The sequence below is a fragment of the Erpetoichthys calabaricus genome, chromosome 6, assembly GCF_900747795.2.
Source record: "Erpetoichthys calabaricus chromosome 6, fErpCal1.3, whole genome shotgun sequence".
NCBI lineage: Eukaryota > Metazoa > Chordata > Cladistia > Polypteriformes > Polypteridae > Erpetoichthys > Erpetoichthys calabaricus.
The window spans coordinates 76,448,683-76,465,481 of NC_041399.2; the positions used below are offsets into that span (position 1 = coordinate 76,448,683).

At 36.7% G+C, this 16,799-nt stretch overlaps 1 protein-coding gene across 1 annotated transcript in view; it reads left to right on the plus strand.

The window, feature by feature from the left end:
• Nucleotides 1–16,799, plus strand: part of lama1 (laminin, alpha 1) — a 200,034-nt gene that overhangs the window by 67,293 nt on the left and 115,942 nt on the right. Inside the window, exons 11-17 of the mRNA XM_051928752.1 lie at nt 429–569; nt 1,288–1,446; nt 3,927–4,022; nt 4,935–5,164; nt 7,401–7,512; nt 11,991–12,101; nt 13,709–13,836. Coding sequence (XP_051784712.1) covers nt 429–569; nt 1,288–1,446; nt 3,927–4,022; nt 4,935–5,164; nt 7,401–7,512; nt 11,991–12,101; nt 13,709–13,836 — 977 coding nt within the window. The remainder of the gene's footprint in view (nt 1–428; nt 570–1,287; nt 1,447–3,926; nt 4,023–4,934; nt 5,165–7,400; nt 7,513–11,990; nt 12,102–13,708; nt 13,837–16,799) is intronic.

The following is a 16,799-nucleotide window of genomic DNA, read 5'->3' on the forward strand; positions in this document are numbered from 1 at the left end:
TATCTTAACATATGACATTTTCAGGATTATCAAACGAATTAAACCCTATTATTTTAAGATGTTATTACTTTTGATAATTAATTTACATTATTTTCCAAATGTCATTCATGGCCAAATGGAAGCTGAACTCTCTCTAGGTAGCAATGCACATAAAGCAGATCCTTTCCATGTATGAAATGAAAATCTGTTATATGAGAATGTTTTTTTTCTGTCATTGGAGATACTGTACTAGAATGGGTCTTTTCATGCTGTGTAGCACTTCTCCTTTATTTTTAATGTGATTAGCTTTCAATGATGTATGAAGAGTTTAACATGACAAATAGTGTTAAGTGTAGTACAATAAATTGTGGAAAATTGGGGTAGAAATACTGTTATTACAGGTTTCTTTTTTAGATTTTCTTAACCTTTTTGTCATTGTTTTTTCTCAGAATAATGTAATGGGGGAGAATTGCAGTCTCTGTAAAGAAGGTTACTACAATCTTCAGAAAGACAACCCAGATGGCTGCACAGAGTGTTTTTGCTTTGGAGTGTCAAATGTGTGTGAGACTATAAGCTGGTCCCGGACACAGGTATTTTTCTACAATTTGTTAAATTTCCACATGCACTGAACAGTATTAAAAAGGAAAAATAAAGAATTATAAAAATTGACATATTAAAAGTGTGTTCCTCCTTGTGCCTTGATGACAAAAAATAAAAAGCCCAAGGACTTTGAAATACACATGTAAATAAACAAGCAAACTAGTGTGCTTTATATATAGGGTATTAAATGTATAGTTTAACACTAATATTTTTATTTTGTTGAAAAAATAACCAATTATATCATTTAGTTGCTATATATTTTATAATAATATAAATGAGGTATGTACTGCAAGTGCTGTAATACATGACACATACTGTACATTTTGTCGTGTTCTCCTTTGGTATCCATGAAGTACAGACATCTTCAAGTAAGTAATGTGTAAACATCCTCAAGGGTGATTGCTAGTATGCAAAACATACTGCACTTTTTTAGTGGCTTATCTTTAGTTGGCAGGTTTTGTGACATACACTTTGTCTTTCAGGTAATGTTAGAAATAAAAGTCTATACATTTTCTAGACATTTTGTATTAAAAAATGAATCAGAAAATTTGAGGTGGCAAGTTGTTCCCTTGTAATAATGAACAATTTGTGAAACATGAATGCATAGTTTTTCATCAGAAAGTATTATTTGTCATACTTGGCAGTAATTAGAATTTCATTATCTGTAAAACTTTAATTCACTGAACTTTATGTTTCTGTTCCTCTTAGATTTTACATCTGAGTGACTGGATGTTGCCAGTCCATCAAACTGATGTCAGGCTAGATCAATATGAAGTAAACAACAGTATCCTAAATAACACAAAAGAAACAAGCCATCTGTCATCTATGTATATCTGGTCAGCTCCAGAACAGTTCTTGGGAAATAAGGTACAATATATTCTTTTTTTAATCATGTGTTGCATCTACCATTACAGATTTTTTAAAGTTTGTGGAAAAATAATTGTATCATTTTATTTATTTAGTAAACCCACATATTTAATTCCGGATCACATGGCGCTAGGTCCCACCAGCAGTGGCCACAAGGCAGTAACTATCCTTGGATAGGTTATACTCCATTGCAGGGCCCATTAAAGTACATACATCTACAATTACTCATACCAGGCCAATTGGTCCTGTGTGACTATGTGAGTGCACTCTGCGATGAACTGGTGATTTACTCAGGATTGTTTCCTGTCACTTGCTCACTGAAAGACTAGATTGGATTAAGCAGGTACAACCACATTGAGGCATTTTTTTCAGTGAAAATATTATTGTAAATAGAATTAAGGAAAACTGCATATTGTTTTAATAATAAAGAGTTCTGAATTACTGATTTATTTATCATGTGACCTTTTGCTAGAAACATATCTGTATCTATGCTGTTGCAGTTTATAATGTATTGTTTATAAAATCAATATGAACTTTGATATGTAAAATGCAGAGTGGCAAGCAGTACAGTAAACAGATGAATTTGATTAGAGAATGATGTCACTTGGTAGTGCTGACAATATCCATGAGCATTGTAAGTACACACAAGTGCCATTAAATGTTGGAAACTTTGCATTTTGATATCAATCAATCACTCTTTTGATTTCAGTTTTGGTATCCCAATAAGCGTGGACATTTAATGACCATGGTTTCAGTTCATTACAAAACCAGTTCCTGTATTTATCAAGCATCGCAGAATTACTCTTATGAATTACACTAGAAGTTCGACTAAGATAAGAATTTTGTCCTACCCCAGAGAAGGACATGAGAAATAGTTATGAAGTGTCAACCAGTGAGGAGTATTAGTTCACATTTGAGAATGAATTATGTCACGATTTTGCGGTACCCCATGTTGCAAAAATGACGTTTTATGGTTCTCTAATATTAATCCTATGGCTTCACCACAAAGATGATAATAATAATTATAATAATAATAATAATAATAATAATCAAAACATAAGAACAAGAAAGGAAAACATAAGGTAGGATATATATAAGCTGCAGGTAATTGTGCCATTTTGCAACAACATCAAGAATAATACCGTAGCAGTTATCGGGATGGGAAGACTAAGACACACACACACATACTGAATGAGAATAAAGCTGATAATGGACACATTTATTTAACAGTTACTGAAACTGGCCATGGTGCTGTTTCTGAAGTCATGTTCACTCTTTTAATGTCCCTGATTGTCTTCCAGAATCACATGCTGTGTCGCTCTTCTTTTTCCTTTCTTATCTGCATTGAGGCTGTATTTATCTCATGTCCTGGGAGTCTCCGCCTGCCTTCTTGAACCTTCCCGGGTTTGTTATGTGTAATGCAAATGTTGCAGGAGTTTGTGAAATGCAGAGCTCAATTTACCTCTATGACATTTCACTGTCAGTCACCCATCTAGCCCTGTTAATCTTCAGGGTAATATGCTGTCTACTACAGTACAGTTTGCATCCATGACCACCTGTGCGTTTACACTGTGATATCTCTTGCGATTCACATATGCATGTTCATCCACACATGGGGCAATGATCCTTATGTGCTTGCCGATATGCATGAATGTAGCTTGCTTTAGCACTACCTTATGCAGAGTGATGGGGAATGTATACGTAAATCTGTGTATTATCTCACTCATTGTAAAGGCGTTTAAAGTTGCAACATACCCAAATCATCGCTATTGTAAAGCTGCATTTTTCCTGTGTCCAAAACATGTAACGCTGCCAAAATTTTAATTTCGTCTGGAAATGTACATTGTTGCGAACATTATTTCATCTCTGTCAAATCAGAATCTTTTTTATGAGTTCATTGTTGTTCAGCGTTTCCCAAGCTTTCGGCCTTTCCTATATGTGTTCCAATTTCTGCCTGAACACTATCTTCAGGCAGCTCCTACCAAGTTAGGACAACTCACCAACTCTCTTAAATCCTGGTGAATTTAGATGTAGTTTCATATATTAGGAAAATAAATAAAATACAAATTTGTGTCACTCTGAGATGTTTGAGCCAGTTTTGTCTGTTTTCCTACACTGAGACACTTGATAAATATGAGCGCATATGTTTTTAAGGTAATGTGGTAATTTTTTGCATTGTTGGCATTGTTTGCAGTGTTAAATTTAATGTAAATAGACGAAACAGCTGTATTCTGTATAACCCTGTATTATTTTGTTTTTATTTTGGTTTTGTGCAATCAGCATTCAGTGATTATGCTGATGGTGCCATTCTTAGTTCATTCTTTACAGATTTATACCTTCATCATATTCATGTACTAATGATAGCTGCATTTAACAATGGCATTTTATTTGATATTTATCAAAGTTTAACATTGCTTTGTTCAGCATGGTTTATATTTATTAATGTATACATTGTGTTTCCTATCTGATTTATTTTATAGCTGTCATCTTATGGGGGTTACTTAAACTACACAATAGAATATGATGCATTGACAGAAAACAGCAAAACAATTCTTGGTTTTGATTTCATCCTTGAGGTAAGCTTGAGAAAAATGTATTGCAGTTAATTTAAAAAAAAGATGAAAAACTGTACTTAGTAACTAAAAAAAAACAATAGATAATTTTAATTTTTGAAGATGAAAATACGTACTGTACTAAAACAATTGTATCATTATTCCTTGGCTTTTTTGTATCCATAAGAGTACAATGATTGACAAACATATGGTGTATTTGCAATTCTACATAGCCAACACATAAGGAGGATATGCCATTTCAAGTGTCTTGGTCCCTGTGCTATCTCATTATGATGACAGAATTAATAAAAAAATTGAAGTGAGTTAATGGTTACTTGTACAAAGTACAGTGCAGCACCACAATCAGAAGGTGTTACCAACGAAAAATAGACCATTTGTTGAAAATGATAAATTATTCCTTTTTCAAGAGTAATTATTAAAAATAATACTTTTGGTAATATTTAGCATTCCTTAAAATTTCTTAAAAGACATATTACATATTTTCCAGTATGCAAATGCAATGGTAAAGTACAAAATACTGTGCAATATATACAAAAATAGATTTCTACATATAGAGATCAAGACATCTAAATTTTTCATCTACATCTTGTCCGGTTTAACATTTCTGGTGGCAGTAAAACATTGATACACAAGAAATAAAGTATGGACATTTGACAGTGGACAAGAGGAAACCAAAAGCTGTATTTGACACATACCATGCAGACAAGAAAAGATTGGAGTCACAAAGGGTTTGGGGTAAAGGAAAGGCAAAGATTAACTGACTTCAGCTAACTAGTCATGGTGTTCCTGCCTGGGCATTTTTTAAAATTCGCTGTGTTATTGATTGTCCACATTTAAATGTTTATGTGTTTGACATTTTAGTGCCAATTCAAATATTTGTTCTAATTTTTATATATTTTTTTTCTTTCCTGTCAGGGCAATGGAAGAGCTTTGCACACAGGTTACACTTTGGAAACAGTGCCTTCTTATGGAGTTAAGACTTTTGAATTTGTGATATTACCAGAAAGCTTCATAGACTGGCAGAAAAACACAGAGGAAAGGGACAAACTGATGACTGTACTGGCAAATCTTTCCCGCCTACAAGCCATAGCCTACAGCAACTTCAGCAGCAGTGGACATTTAAGGCATGCTAAATTTTGGAGACTGTAGTTAATTATCTTAATTTTTTCTGTCTTAATTTTAATTCAGAATTATTTGTCATTTTACTTGTATTAAGAAATAGTTAATATTTTTTTAATAATGTAGTGTTTTAGTTTTCTTTGCTTTGCAGTGTGTTAGTGAAATAGTACAGAAAGAAGGACCAAAAGGTGGTGAGAATGTAGCTTCTTGTTTTTTTCCTTTTATTATTTTTTTAATCAAGGTGTATTATGGTAAGGAAGTTATTGAAATTTAGTTTACTATAATATTCATGTTATAAATCTGAAAAGAAGACTATATAACCAAACATGTAGTATCATATTTTGATCTCTCACTACCTGGGTGGTATTTTCCATATGTCGCTTAAATCATCCGAGATCAGATGCCTCATCTTGGATGAGTTAATGCCGGTGAAACTCATCCTGGATAAGTCGGTTTTTCAAACGCAGCCATGTAGTAGATTAGTCTAGCTGGATCTAATCGCCCGCGCTGATTGAAAAGCCCATATATATTGAGTCTAGAAAACATGATCAGCAAATCTTTGATAGGCTGTAACAAAATGACGAAAGAAAGGGCGCATTTTTTTTTCCCCACACAAGCGGAGCAGGACCTTTTATTTGAAGGACATGAAGAATTTCAAGATTTAATATGCACAAGGGGTAACACTGCAATAGCAGCCCAAACCAGAAAAGACCGCTGGCAAAAAGTGGCCAACAAATTAAACGCTAAGTAGCGTGCATTGTACTTACTGAATGCAGCGTTTCATTTCCTATGTGTCAGATTAATTATTATTTAATATGTCATAATTCCAGATCAAACGTGAGCACAAGGAGAACATGGGAACAGGTTAAAGTGAAGTACAAGAATATACTTCAAACTGGTAAATATTGGTATATATAACTATTTAAAGAATTGTTGACATAAATAATCATATATAATATAAAAAACACTAATTTTTAAAGCTAATAAGAAGGCAGACAAGCAAAAAACAGGTGGAGGTCCATGAGGTCCAGACCTAACCCCTGCAGAAGAGTTGGCTAACCAGCAAAATGCCCATCGCCCTGTTTCTGAGGGCATTCCAGGGGGAAGCTCTTACCCAGAACCAGTGGCAGGATGCAGTGGTCACTTCATTTCAGGTAAAGGATGGTCATTGCATATGTTTGTCCTCAATGTGTGCCACAGGTATGTTCCATATAGCCCTCTTTTTTTTGTTGGGTCAGTTGCAGGGAATGTCATATCCCTAGAACTTGTGTCTGACCTACTAGATATTGACTAAGGTCAAATATTTGATGAAGACACTGTGTCTGATTATTCATCAGGAGGAGAGGTACATTTTTCAAATAATGTTTGATCAAACTGCACTCTGATCAGTCCCATGTGCCCCAATCACATTTGGAAATCCTGGGTAATGAGAATGTTAGGCTGATTGTGAGATTATTTATGGAACTGTGGGTGTTTTTGTCTGTGTATTACCTACCTGCAATGGCATGAAACGCCTCTTTTATTGTGTGCACACGCAGGTGTCCAGGTAACACTATGAAAAACCGAAGGAAATATTTCAGAGCCAAACAGACTTTATGAATTACCTGGCAAACTGCACTTTTAGGTAAATGTTCTGCATCGCCTACAGTATATAAAAAAGGGCCGCTTGCAAAAAACCTCAAAGCAATGCATACTGTCTGTGTGGTTGTGAGAGCCCGACTTCGCCGAGTTTGACTTCGAATATAAGGTGCTAATAAATCTTTGAGATACAATATTCCCCCCTGGCTAAAGCGGTATCTTTTGAAAAGAATTTCCTCCGGGAGCAATAAAGTGATCTTGCCGATCACGCAAAACCCTCTCTATATGAAATTCTCTTCTTATAATTTGTGCACCGATATCAATTGGTCGCTCATTCATGAACGGTGAAGCCATGTCTTAATGAATTCCATGCACAGACACTGATTAAGTGTGTGAGCTAATCCTTGTTTACATCGAACAAACCTGCTCCGAGCAGGTTTGAGGATTTGGATGAGCTGCTATGACAACACATCCAGCAAGAGTTTCGAAAAACCGACAAAATCCAGGATCATGCCAAATCGTTAACAATTACATCCGGCTAAATGAGTAATCCACGTATGAAAAATATCCCCCTACTCTGTAGATGAGATAAATAACAACAGTAAGGCAAAACACACTGACAAAATTTACATCTCTACCACCATTTTTAAAATATTTGATTTTTTGTATTCTCCATTTTGACAGGATTATATCTGTTTCCCTGGAAAGAGCTAGTGCAAATGCTGTTAATGATAGACTTGCTTTGGATGTGGAGTTCTGTAAGTGTCCAGAAGGCTATACTGGAACATCATGTGAGGTAAGGATTGGGAAGAAAAGAGGTAAAAGTCAAAACATTAATTTTGCTGAGCCTGTAGCCAAGAGCCAGACAGAAATGTCTGGCTACTGTTCAAAATATTTCAGTTACCTATTTTGTAATTTTATTGAATTGATTTCATATTTACTGAGATCTACATGGTCAAAGGATCAACCTTTATTTGGTATAGTGATATTAACAGAATGTGCCATCAAGTAGGGCTTTAGAGAGCAATGATAAAATTGGCTGCAAGATATTGGGTAGAAATTAAAACAAAAATACACTTAGATTAAAAGCAGAAGTCAGTATGTTTTAAAGAAACACTTTACCCCAGAATTTAATTTTTTTTCCCTAGAATTTAAAATTTTACATTCAAGTTTCCTTATATAAATATTTTCTGTGGATGAGAAGAACCTTTCCCTTTCACTCATTATCTATTTTTGTCCTTTTGTAAACTAAAGTAAGCAAGAAATGTTTAAAAAATTGAATATCAGCTTGCAGTTGGACATACTGTAAATAGAATTGCAAAGTAACTCACATGAGCACATCTCCCCTCTAGTGGGTAAACTGTAATAGTGCCAGTACCTCTATGATATTAGGCTGTCTCTAAAACTCTACTTCTAAAAACAAAACTCTTAATTTCAACACCTTAGACTACTTATCTTCTATTACATTGCCAACCTTCCACTCAACTAGATAATTAAACACTAGCCCCCTCAAAATTTCAGACTAATTTTTTCAAACCTTGGTGAAACATACATGTATATGATTTTTTGGCCTCTTCTATCTGGAACTCTGACCCTAAGCTTTTTCTTCAAACTTCATAGGAAAACTCATTCACATCTTGCTTGAAGACTCTTCTCTCTTATATGTCTCAACTGAATTCCTGTTTCCTTGTTTCCTATTCCTTGTCTATAATAGCTGTTCTCATCCTAACATTTCATGCTACAAATATAACTATTTCTCATATATTATTATTACATTGTTCTTGAATTGTGTAGTATATTGGGTATAGCTGATAGGTCTTGTATTTGCTATTTATTTTGAAATGTATGCTTTTCTAAGTAAAGTGCCTTGTGATGATATACTACAAGAATGGAGCTAGGGCATTTAAATATAAAATAAAGATTGACTGATTAATTGATTTATATATTTCTGCATGTCCATACTGGCAATAAATGATTTCTTATTTTTGTTAATGTTCCTTTGTTTTAAGAAATTAAATTAAATGTACATCTGACATAATTTCAAAGCTGGGACATCTTTTACAATATTTTCTGGTGGTTGTGGGTTTAACTCACATTAGATTTTGCCCCCTAAGGAAGCTGTGATCACAGTGTTTCCTGAAGTCCACTTCCAGGCCATAGTCTTGTTGCTAGTTCTTCTATTTCTTTCCAGTTTGCATGCACTTTGTGAATACAGATTAGTGCAAAGACTGTGTCGTTAGCAATTTGGAATAATTTAATTGTAACTACATTTGGCTGTATAGTCCTGCTTAAATATGGATCAGAGCTTGAGGTTGAGTTTACTGGCAAAGTTTTTTGTGTATTTGTTTTCTTAAGCCACATATTTTGAAGATGATGATGATTATTATTGTTAATTATTACATCTAAATAGCCCATGTTAGAGGCGTCTGCAAAATGTATGAAGTCATTGCATGCTATCTTTTAAAAATTCAAAAGTAAATAGCCTTGTTATTGTTAGCCTGTACCAGTGGCCATTTCAAGAAGTGCAGACACATCTTACAATATTTTTCAGATTTAGGAAGCCTATCAGTAATTTCGTAACTTTCTAGTCAAAACAAATGTATCATTTATGTGGCAGTTAGTTCCTTTCTTGCTCTTTAACCTACTTTATATGCTAATTAAGGAGAATATACAGTACAGTATGTTGATAGTAAATGTACGCATATACTTTAATTTCTTCAATATTTCTCTTAATGTTAGCTGCTTTCACAGGGTAAATGAGTTTAGTTCAAAAGCATTTTTGTGATTTCCAATCAAATGTTAATGTAATGCAAGTAGTTCTGTTTCTGCCACACACAAACTAAATAAATATGCTACAATATACAATTATTATGAATGTTTGTTAATTGTTGTTTGTTATTTTTTTCACAATAATAGTATATACAATATTAACACTAGAATTACCAGAGCCTACGAAAAAACTCATAGATCTGTCCCACCTTAAATCGCTTCTTAAATCCGTTTGCACCTCTCCGCCAGTGTCTTTTGTTCTCTAAATATGCCGATAAAGACAAGCTGCAGCAGCCGGCTATTCCATCCCCCCACCGACTTAGAACGTGCACGAACTTCTCCCAGCTTATGCTTTGATTGATTATCTGGGAGTGAAGTGGAGTTTTAGAGTGGAAATAATAGATCATTATTTGGAACACACGCATTTCATGTGTGTTCTGCTTCTACAGTAATCTGTGTAAACACATTGTTAAAACAGAAACATTTTTCATATTTTAGTAGTAAATGACAAAATGTAGGCATAAACTATATAATGTATATACAGTAGTCATGAAGTGTATAATGTGTGAAGTCTGAAGTCCAAATATCAAAGAAACACTTTCACAAAAGGTACAAATATAACAGAACAAGTGCGCTTTTATTCAAAAATGTAACTGCAGAAAAAAAAGCCGTGTTAGCATGCGACATTGACACGCATTTACTACAACTGCCTCTGTGGTGCAACGGTATCAACTCCTGACTAGTAATCAAAAGGTCACAAGTTTGATCCCGCATGACTCTGTTTTGAGAAGTGAACTGCTCTTATTCTTACTATTTTAGAATAAAAGTCAGTCTGTAACAGCCAGTGTAATTTATGATACTTGTAAAGGTTAGCTTGTTTTTTTTTTTTATTATTCAGTTTTATTATGTCAGCCGCGTTCACGAGCCCAAACACCCCACCCCACCGCATTTGACACTGCTGTTTTCACATAGACATGCTATAACAGAGGTAAACTCAGATCATGACGACCCTTCTACATCAGAGCAAGAATGCACATCGCACTTTTGCCATCGCTGTACTTTGTATATGTATATGGGAAGCTCTGCACTTTACTTGTGACTTTACGCTGTAGGAAGTAAGTAAATAAATAAAGGTAAATAGGTAAATAACATTCGAAAGCAATGCTCCGATGTAGAACGCAAGCGACTCTACACGCTAGTGTTTAGATCTGGACGGGGTATGTGCCCCAAAAAAAAGTCTAACTGCATTCTCGTACCATTGCTTGCATACTAAAGTGTTAGCAGGCACTTTTCGTGGCATTACACGTATTGTTTGAGCATGCCCTCTGCACACTACTTGTGACTTTAGGCTGTAGGAAGTAAGTAAATAAAGGTAAATAGGTAAATAACATTGCTTTCGAATATTATTTACCTTTACTTATTTACTTACTTCCTACAGCCTAAAGTCACAAGTAAAGTGCAGAGCTTCCCATATACATATACAAAGTAAAGCGATGGCAAAAGTACGATGTGCATTCTTGGTCCAATGTAGAAGGGTCGTCATGATCTGAGTTTACCTCTGTTATAGCGCGTCTATGTGAAAACAGCAGTGTCAAATGTGGAGGGGTGTATGGGCTCGTGAATGCAGCTAAGATAATAAAACTGAATAATAAAAAAAAACAAAGCTTACCTTTACAAGTATCATAAATTACACCGGTTGTTACAGACTGAAATCAAATGTATATTTTTATTCTAAAATAGTAAGAATAAGAGCAGTTCACTTCTCAAAATGGAATCGAACTTGTGACCTTTTGATTACCAGTCAGGAGTTGATACCGTTGCGCCACAGAGTCAGTTGTAGTAAATGCGTGTCAATGTCGCATGCTAAGCGGCTTTTTTTTCTGCAGTTATATTTTTGAATAAAAACGCACTTGTTCTGTTATATTTGTACCTTTTGAGAAAGTGTTTCTTTGATATTTGGACTTCAGGCTTCATACGTTATATAGTTTATGCCTACATTTTGTCTTTTACTACTAAAATATGAAAAACGTTTCTGTTTTAACAATGTGTTTACACAAATTACTGTAGAAACGGAACACACATGAAATGCGTGTGTTCCAAATAACGATCTATTATTTCCACTCTAAAACTCCACTTCACTCCCAGATAATCAATCAAGGCATAAGCTGGGAGAAGTTCGTGCACGTTCTAAGTCGGTGGGGGGATAGAATAGCCGGCTGCTTGTAGCTTGTCTTTATCGGCACATTTAGAGGACAAAAGACGCTCTCGGAGAGGTGCGAACGGATTTAAGAAGCAATTTAAGGTGGGACAGATCTATGAGTTTTTTCGTAGGCTCTGGTAATTCTAGTGTTAAGTATATCTTATCTGTGCACTAAGGATTAACTTTTTGTATTTTATTCAACAAAATCTTGATGGCTGTTTTTTGCAGAGTATTTCTTGGGATTTGTTTTTAAGTTAGTAAGGAGTATTTGCCACTAATCTGATTTTTTTTTTATTAATTTCCAGTCCTGCAGCTCTGGGTATTACCGTGTAGATGGAATTTTGTTTGGAGGCATATGCAAGCAATGTGAATGCAATGGCCATGCTAGTGAATGCGACATTCATGGTGTTTGTTTTGTAAGTTTGGATTTATTTGTGCATGTTATCAAGAAATGAATACTTTTATGATGATAGGCGTGAAGCATACTGTCATAAAGTTTCTTTTATTTTTACCATTATCCCCGCCAAATCCAGAAACTTGATGTAACTGCATTAACAGAGTTATCCTTAAAGAAGTACTGAAACAACACATTTGTTCCAGGCTCCATTTTTCTTATCAAATTATTACATTTTTCACCTTGAATACAGTGTACTATGCCGAATCACTCAACTTCACGTATATTTGAGACTAAAAAAGTAGCAGAAAACATACAAGTATACACCCCCATTTCAGTTTCATTTTTTTTTTGTTGAGGACTTGATCAGGCATAGGTGAGTCACAAAGCAACTGTAATTAAAAAGCTACAGTATCATAGTGTGGTGGCATTAATGATTATAGTAATTCTTGTAGAATTCATTATTTAATCTCTTACTTATTATGTATGGTATATATGAAATGTTTAACCTACATTAATGGTTTAAGCACATTTAAAACCTTCTTCCTTCAATGAGATAGACCAGTCTTACTGTAATTTTAATGAATACTTATGTGACTATTTTGCACCATCCCTTAAAATATGCAAATGATACAGTACCTAGATGGTTCATTTTAAAGTCTTAGCTGCATAGTTTTATAAATGGAAATGGCTTTTTAAGAAAGCACTTTAATTTTAGAGGCATCACACTTAAAACTTCTATTTGTTTATTTTCTAACTCATTATGGGATCAGATACAGTTCTAGATGCAAGACAGAAAATAGTAATAAACGGCATATGGGACAATTTTAAGGTATTGTCACTTATATACTTACATTTATTCATTAATTTCACCATTTTTTATGCCTGCCTTTTCCATTATATGATCACAGTTGGTCTGTAGCGTATTGTTACAGTACTGGCCACAATACATTGACTATCCCTTGATGTAACAACAGTCTGTGAAGTTTGCATTCACTCAGACATATATCATCACTTATATACAAGGCCAATTTTAGCAGTAAAATAAATAAATAAATTAATAAATAATATGGCTGTATTACATTTAAAATTGACATGATAAAATAACACTTCATTTGAATGTGGAAGGAAATCATACTAACCACAGAAAGCCCACATGTGTATTTTAGGTAGGTTTTTAATATGTCTGTTACAAGATACTGCATTTCTGAAACAATTCCACTTTAAAAAGAACTCAAAATTATCATAAAGCCAAAAAAGGCTTTACTGACAGCTTTACTGATACTGATTAGGAAGCATTACAAAACAAAGAAAAGCCAAGCAAAATGACACCTTTTATTGGCTAACTAGAAAGATTACAATATGCAAGCTTTCGAGGCAACTCAGGCCCCTTCTTCAGGCAAGATGTAATCATCTTGCCTGAAGAAGGGGCCTGAGTTGCCTCGAAAGCTTGCATATTGTAATCTTTCTAGTTAGCCAATAAAAGGTGTCATTTTGCTTGGCTTTTCTCTACATTCATAATGGCTAACACGGTACAACACCCTAGTACTAAAACAAAGAAAGAAAATACAATTGTTTGTAATTTACTAAAAAGTAAAAGTTTTAACAGCATTGGTAAAATGGTTTTAGGATTGTCAGGACAACACCACTGGACCTCACTGTGAACAGTGTATGCCTGGATATTATGGTGATGCTTCGAGGGGAACAACTGAGGATTGTCAATTGTGTGCCTGTCCACTTGAAACAGCAACCAACAAGTAAGTAGGTTTCAAAGTTTCATTCCTTCCTTCAAAGGGTATCTGTTGAACTGTTGTCATTTTAAATGTTTCCAAATATTTCCATTTGCAGCAGACCTCTTTGTAATCAGAAGCTAATTCCTCATCAATGAAGATGGTATTTATTTCTATTTTCAATATGGCAGCCTTAATAATATATACATACTGTATACAGTGATCCCTCGCTATATCGCGCTTCGCCTTTCGCGGCTTCACTCCATCGCGGATGTTATATGTAAGCATATTTAAATATATATCGCGGACAATGGGTCTTTTAATTTCTGGTACATGCTTCCTCAGTTGGTTTGCCCAGTTGATTTCATACAAGGGACGCTATTGGCAGATGGCTGAGAAGCTACCCAGTTTACTTTTCTCTCTCTCTTGCGCTGACTTTCTCTGATCCTGACGTAGGGGGATTGAGCAGGGGGGCTGTTCGCACACCTAGACGATACGGACGCTCGTCTAAAAATGCTGAAAGATTATCTTCACGTTGCTATCTTTTGTGCAGCTGCTTCCTGAAACGACATGCTGCACAGTGCTTCTCATACTTAAAAGCTCGAAGGGCACGTATTGATTTTTGACTGAAAAACAAACTCTGTCTCTCTCTCTCTCTCTCTCCCTGCTCCTGACGGAGGGGGTGTGAGCTGCCGCCTTCAACAGCTTTGTGCCGCGGTGCTTCGCATACTTAAAAGCCAAACAGCCCTATTGATTTGTTTGCTTTTCTCTATCTATGTGACATTCTCTGCTCCTGACGTGCACTCCTTTGAAGAGGAAGATATGTTTGCATTCTTTTAATTGTGAGATGGAACTGTCATCTCTGTCTTGTCATGGAGCACAGTTTAAACTTTTGAAAAAGAGACAAATGTTTGTTTGCAGTGTTTGAATAACGTTCCTGTCTCTCTACAACCTCCTGTGTTTCTGCGCAAATCTGTGACCCAAGCATGACAATATAAAAATAACCATATAAACATATGGTTTCTACTTCGTGGATTTTCTTATTTCGCGGGTGGCTCTGGAACACAACCCCCGCGATGGAGGAGGGATTACTGTATATATTTGTGTGTGTGTGTGTGTACGTTCCGCCCACATAGTAGTGAAATAGGACAAACTTTAAAAATCAATAAACAAAAAGGTATCGCTAGCTAAGTGGAGGTAAGTTATGCTACAAAACACAGAGTTAGACCCACTCCCCACTCCTGATGTCATGCTTCCATTTCCCCTTGGCCCACAGCCTCTGTTACTGATTAGCGCGAATATATCGCTCCTGCAAGCGTACTATGATTATCAGCGCGATGAGAGAAGTCGCAAAATCAACCAGAATGTTCAAGGAAATTCTAGAAAAAAACCCAATCTAAATCCATTATGTAGTTCTGTCGTTCGCTAGCTAAACGGATATAAGATACACCCCGAGGCTGGCGCATGAGTGAGGAGGGCCCTGCCCCCCTCCCCTCGGCCGACTGTGTCTCTCTCGGATTCGCACAAATAAATCCATACCGCAAGCGAACTATGATTATTAGCATGATGAGAGTAGTCACAAAATCAACTGGAATGTTCAAACAAATTATAGAAAAAAGCCCAATCTAAATCTGTTAAGTAGTTCTCTTGTGAAAGACAGACACACAAACAGACAGACGTTGGATTTTATATATATATATAGAGATATATATACTGTATATATATATATATTGTGAAAGATTGAGGTCACCGTGACCCCTTGAACCCTCTGAGCAGACGTCAGACACCATATAAAAGTCCAAATATTCCTTTTATTTAGACAAATATGTGCACCAAGCACCCTATACTCTACAACACTCATATATATAACAAATCAATAAACAATAATCAATAACCACCACTCCCAGACACGTCGCCACCCTACCTCCCAGCTCAGCTCGGCATACTGGGCTTTCCCATAGTCCTTTATACTCCCTGACCCGGAAGTGGTTCCTGGAACAACCCACAAGTCCTTATTCCTCCCGGGTCAGGGTAAACAGTCCTTTTCTTTAACCCGGAAGTACACCGTTTCCTCCTGTCCTGGGATTATGACGTACTTCCGGATCATATGGCATATAAGAGTCCACGGGTTTCCCTACAGCGACTCCTGGTGGTCCCCAAGGCATCCAGCAGGGCTGTGCATAAAAACTACATAGTCCATGAGTCCCTGCTGGAACTCGGGGCACGTCCATGCTGCAGGGAAAGCTCCACCTGGCGGCCCGGGGGTATTGGCCGGAATGAAAAGCCGGCCACATATCACAGTACCCTTCCCCCAGCGAAAAACCACGATTTTGAGCGGCCAGCCCCGCGAGGGACGTTTTCCTCCAGGAGGATCCGTATGCCGGTCCTTGGCATGGTTGTCTAGCCTCCCCGGAGAACCTTGGGGGAACGTTATAACGAGAATCCCTCTGATCCCCTGTCCTCCGAGGACAACATCGCCATAGGTGTCCCGGCCGACGACAGTTATAGCAAACCCGCCGTCCTCCTGGTCGCCTTCCTCTGAGAGACTGGAACTGCCCTGGAACGTCCGGCTCCGTATCCGCCCCTTTCTTCGCCAAGGAGGGTGTTATGGCCGCCTCGTTGCTCTCTGCCCTTTTCTCTATCTTGTCAGGAGACCCGTGTACCAGCTTGTGGATCTCCTGCTTACTCTGGGGCTTGTGCACAGCGTGAGGCTCTCTATGGAGAAGAGAGAGCCTCTTTGCTGTTTGCACACCCGTTGTCCTATACAATATAGGAGGCGGCGTTATTAGTAACCCCTCGCCCCGGGTAACAGCACTTTTCAGCTGCCCCGGTTTGATTGGCACTTCCTCCGCCCCTCCATTAACTAGCGATAACTCCCTCTTCACGCGGGACGGGGTCTCGAGGTCCGTATCGCTCCGGTAAGCCATCTCGTACCGCTGTCCCGGTTTGATCGGACCTTCACCCGTCCACTCCGTCACCATGCCATTCTC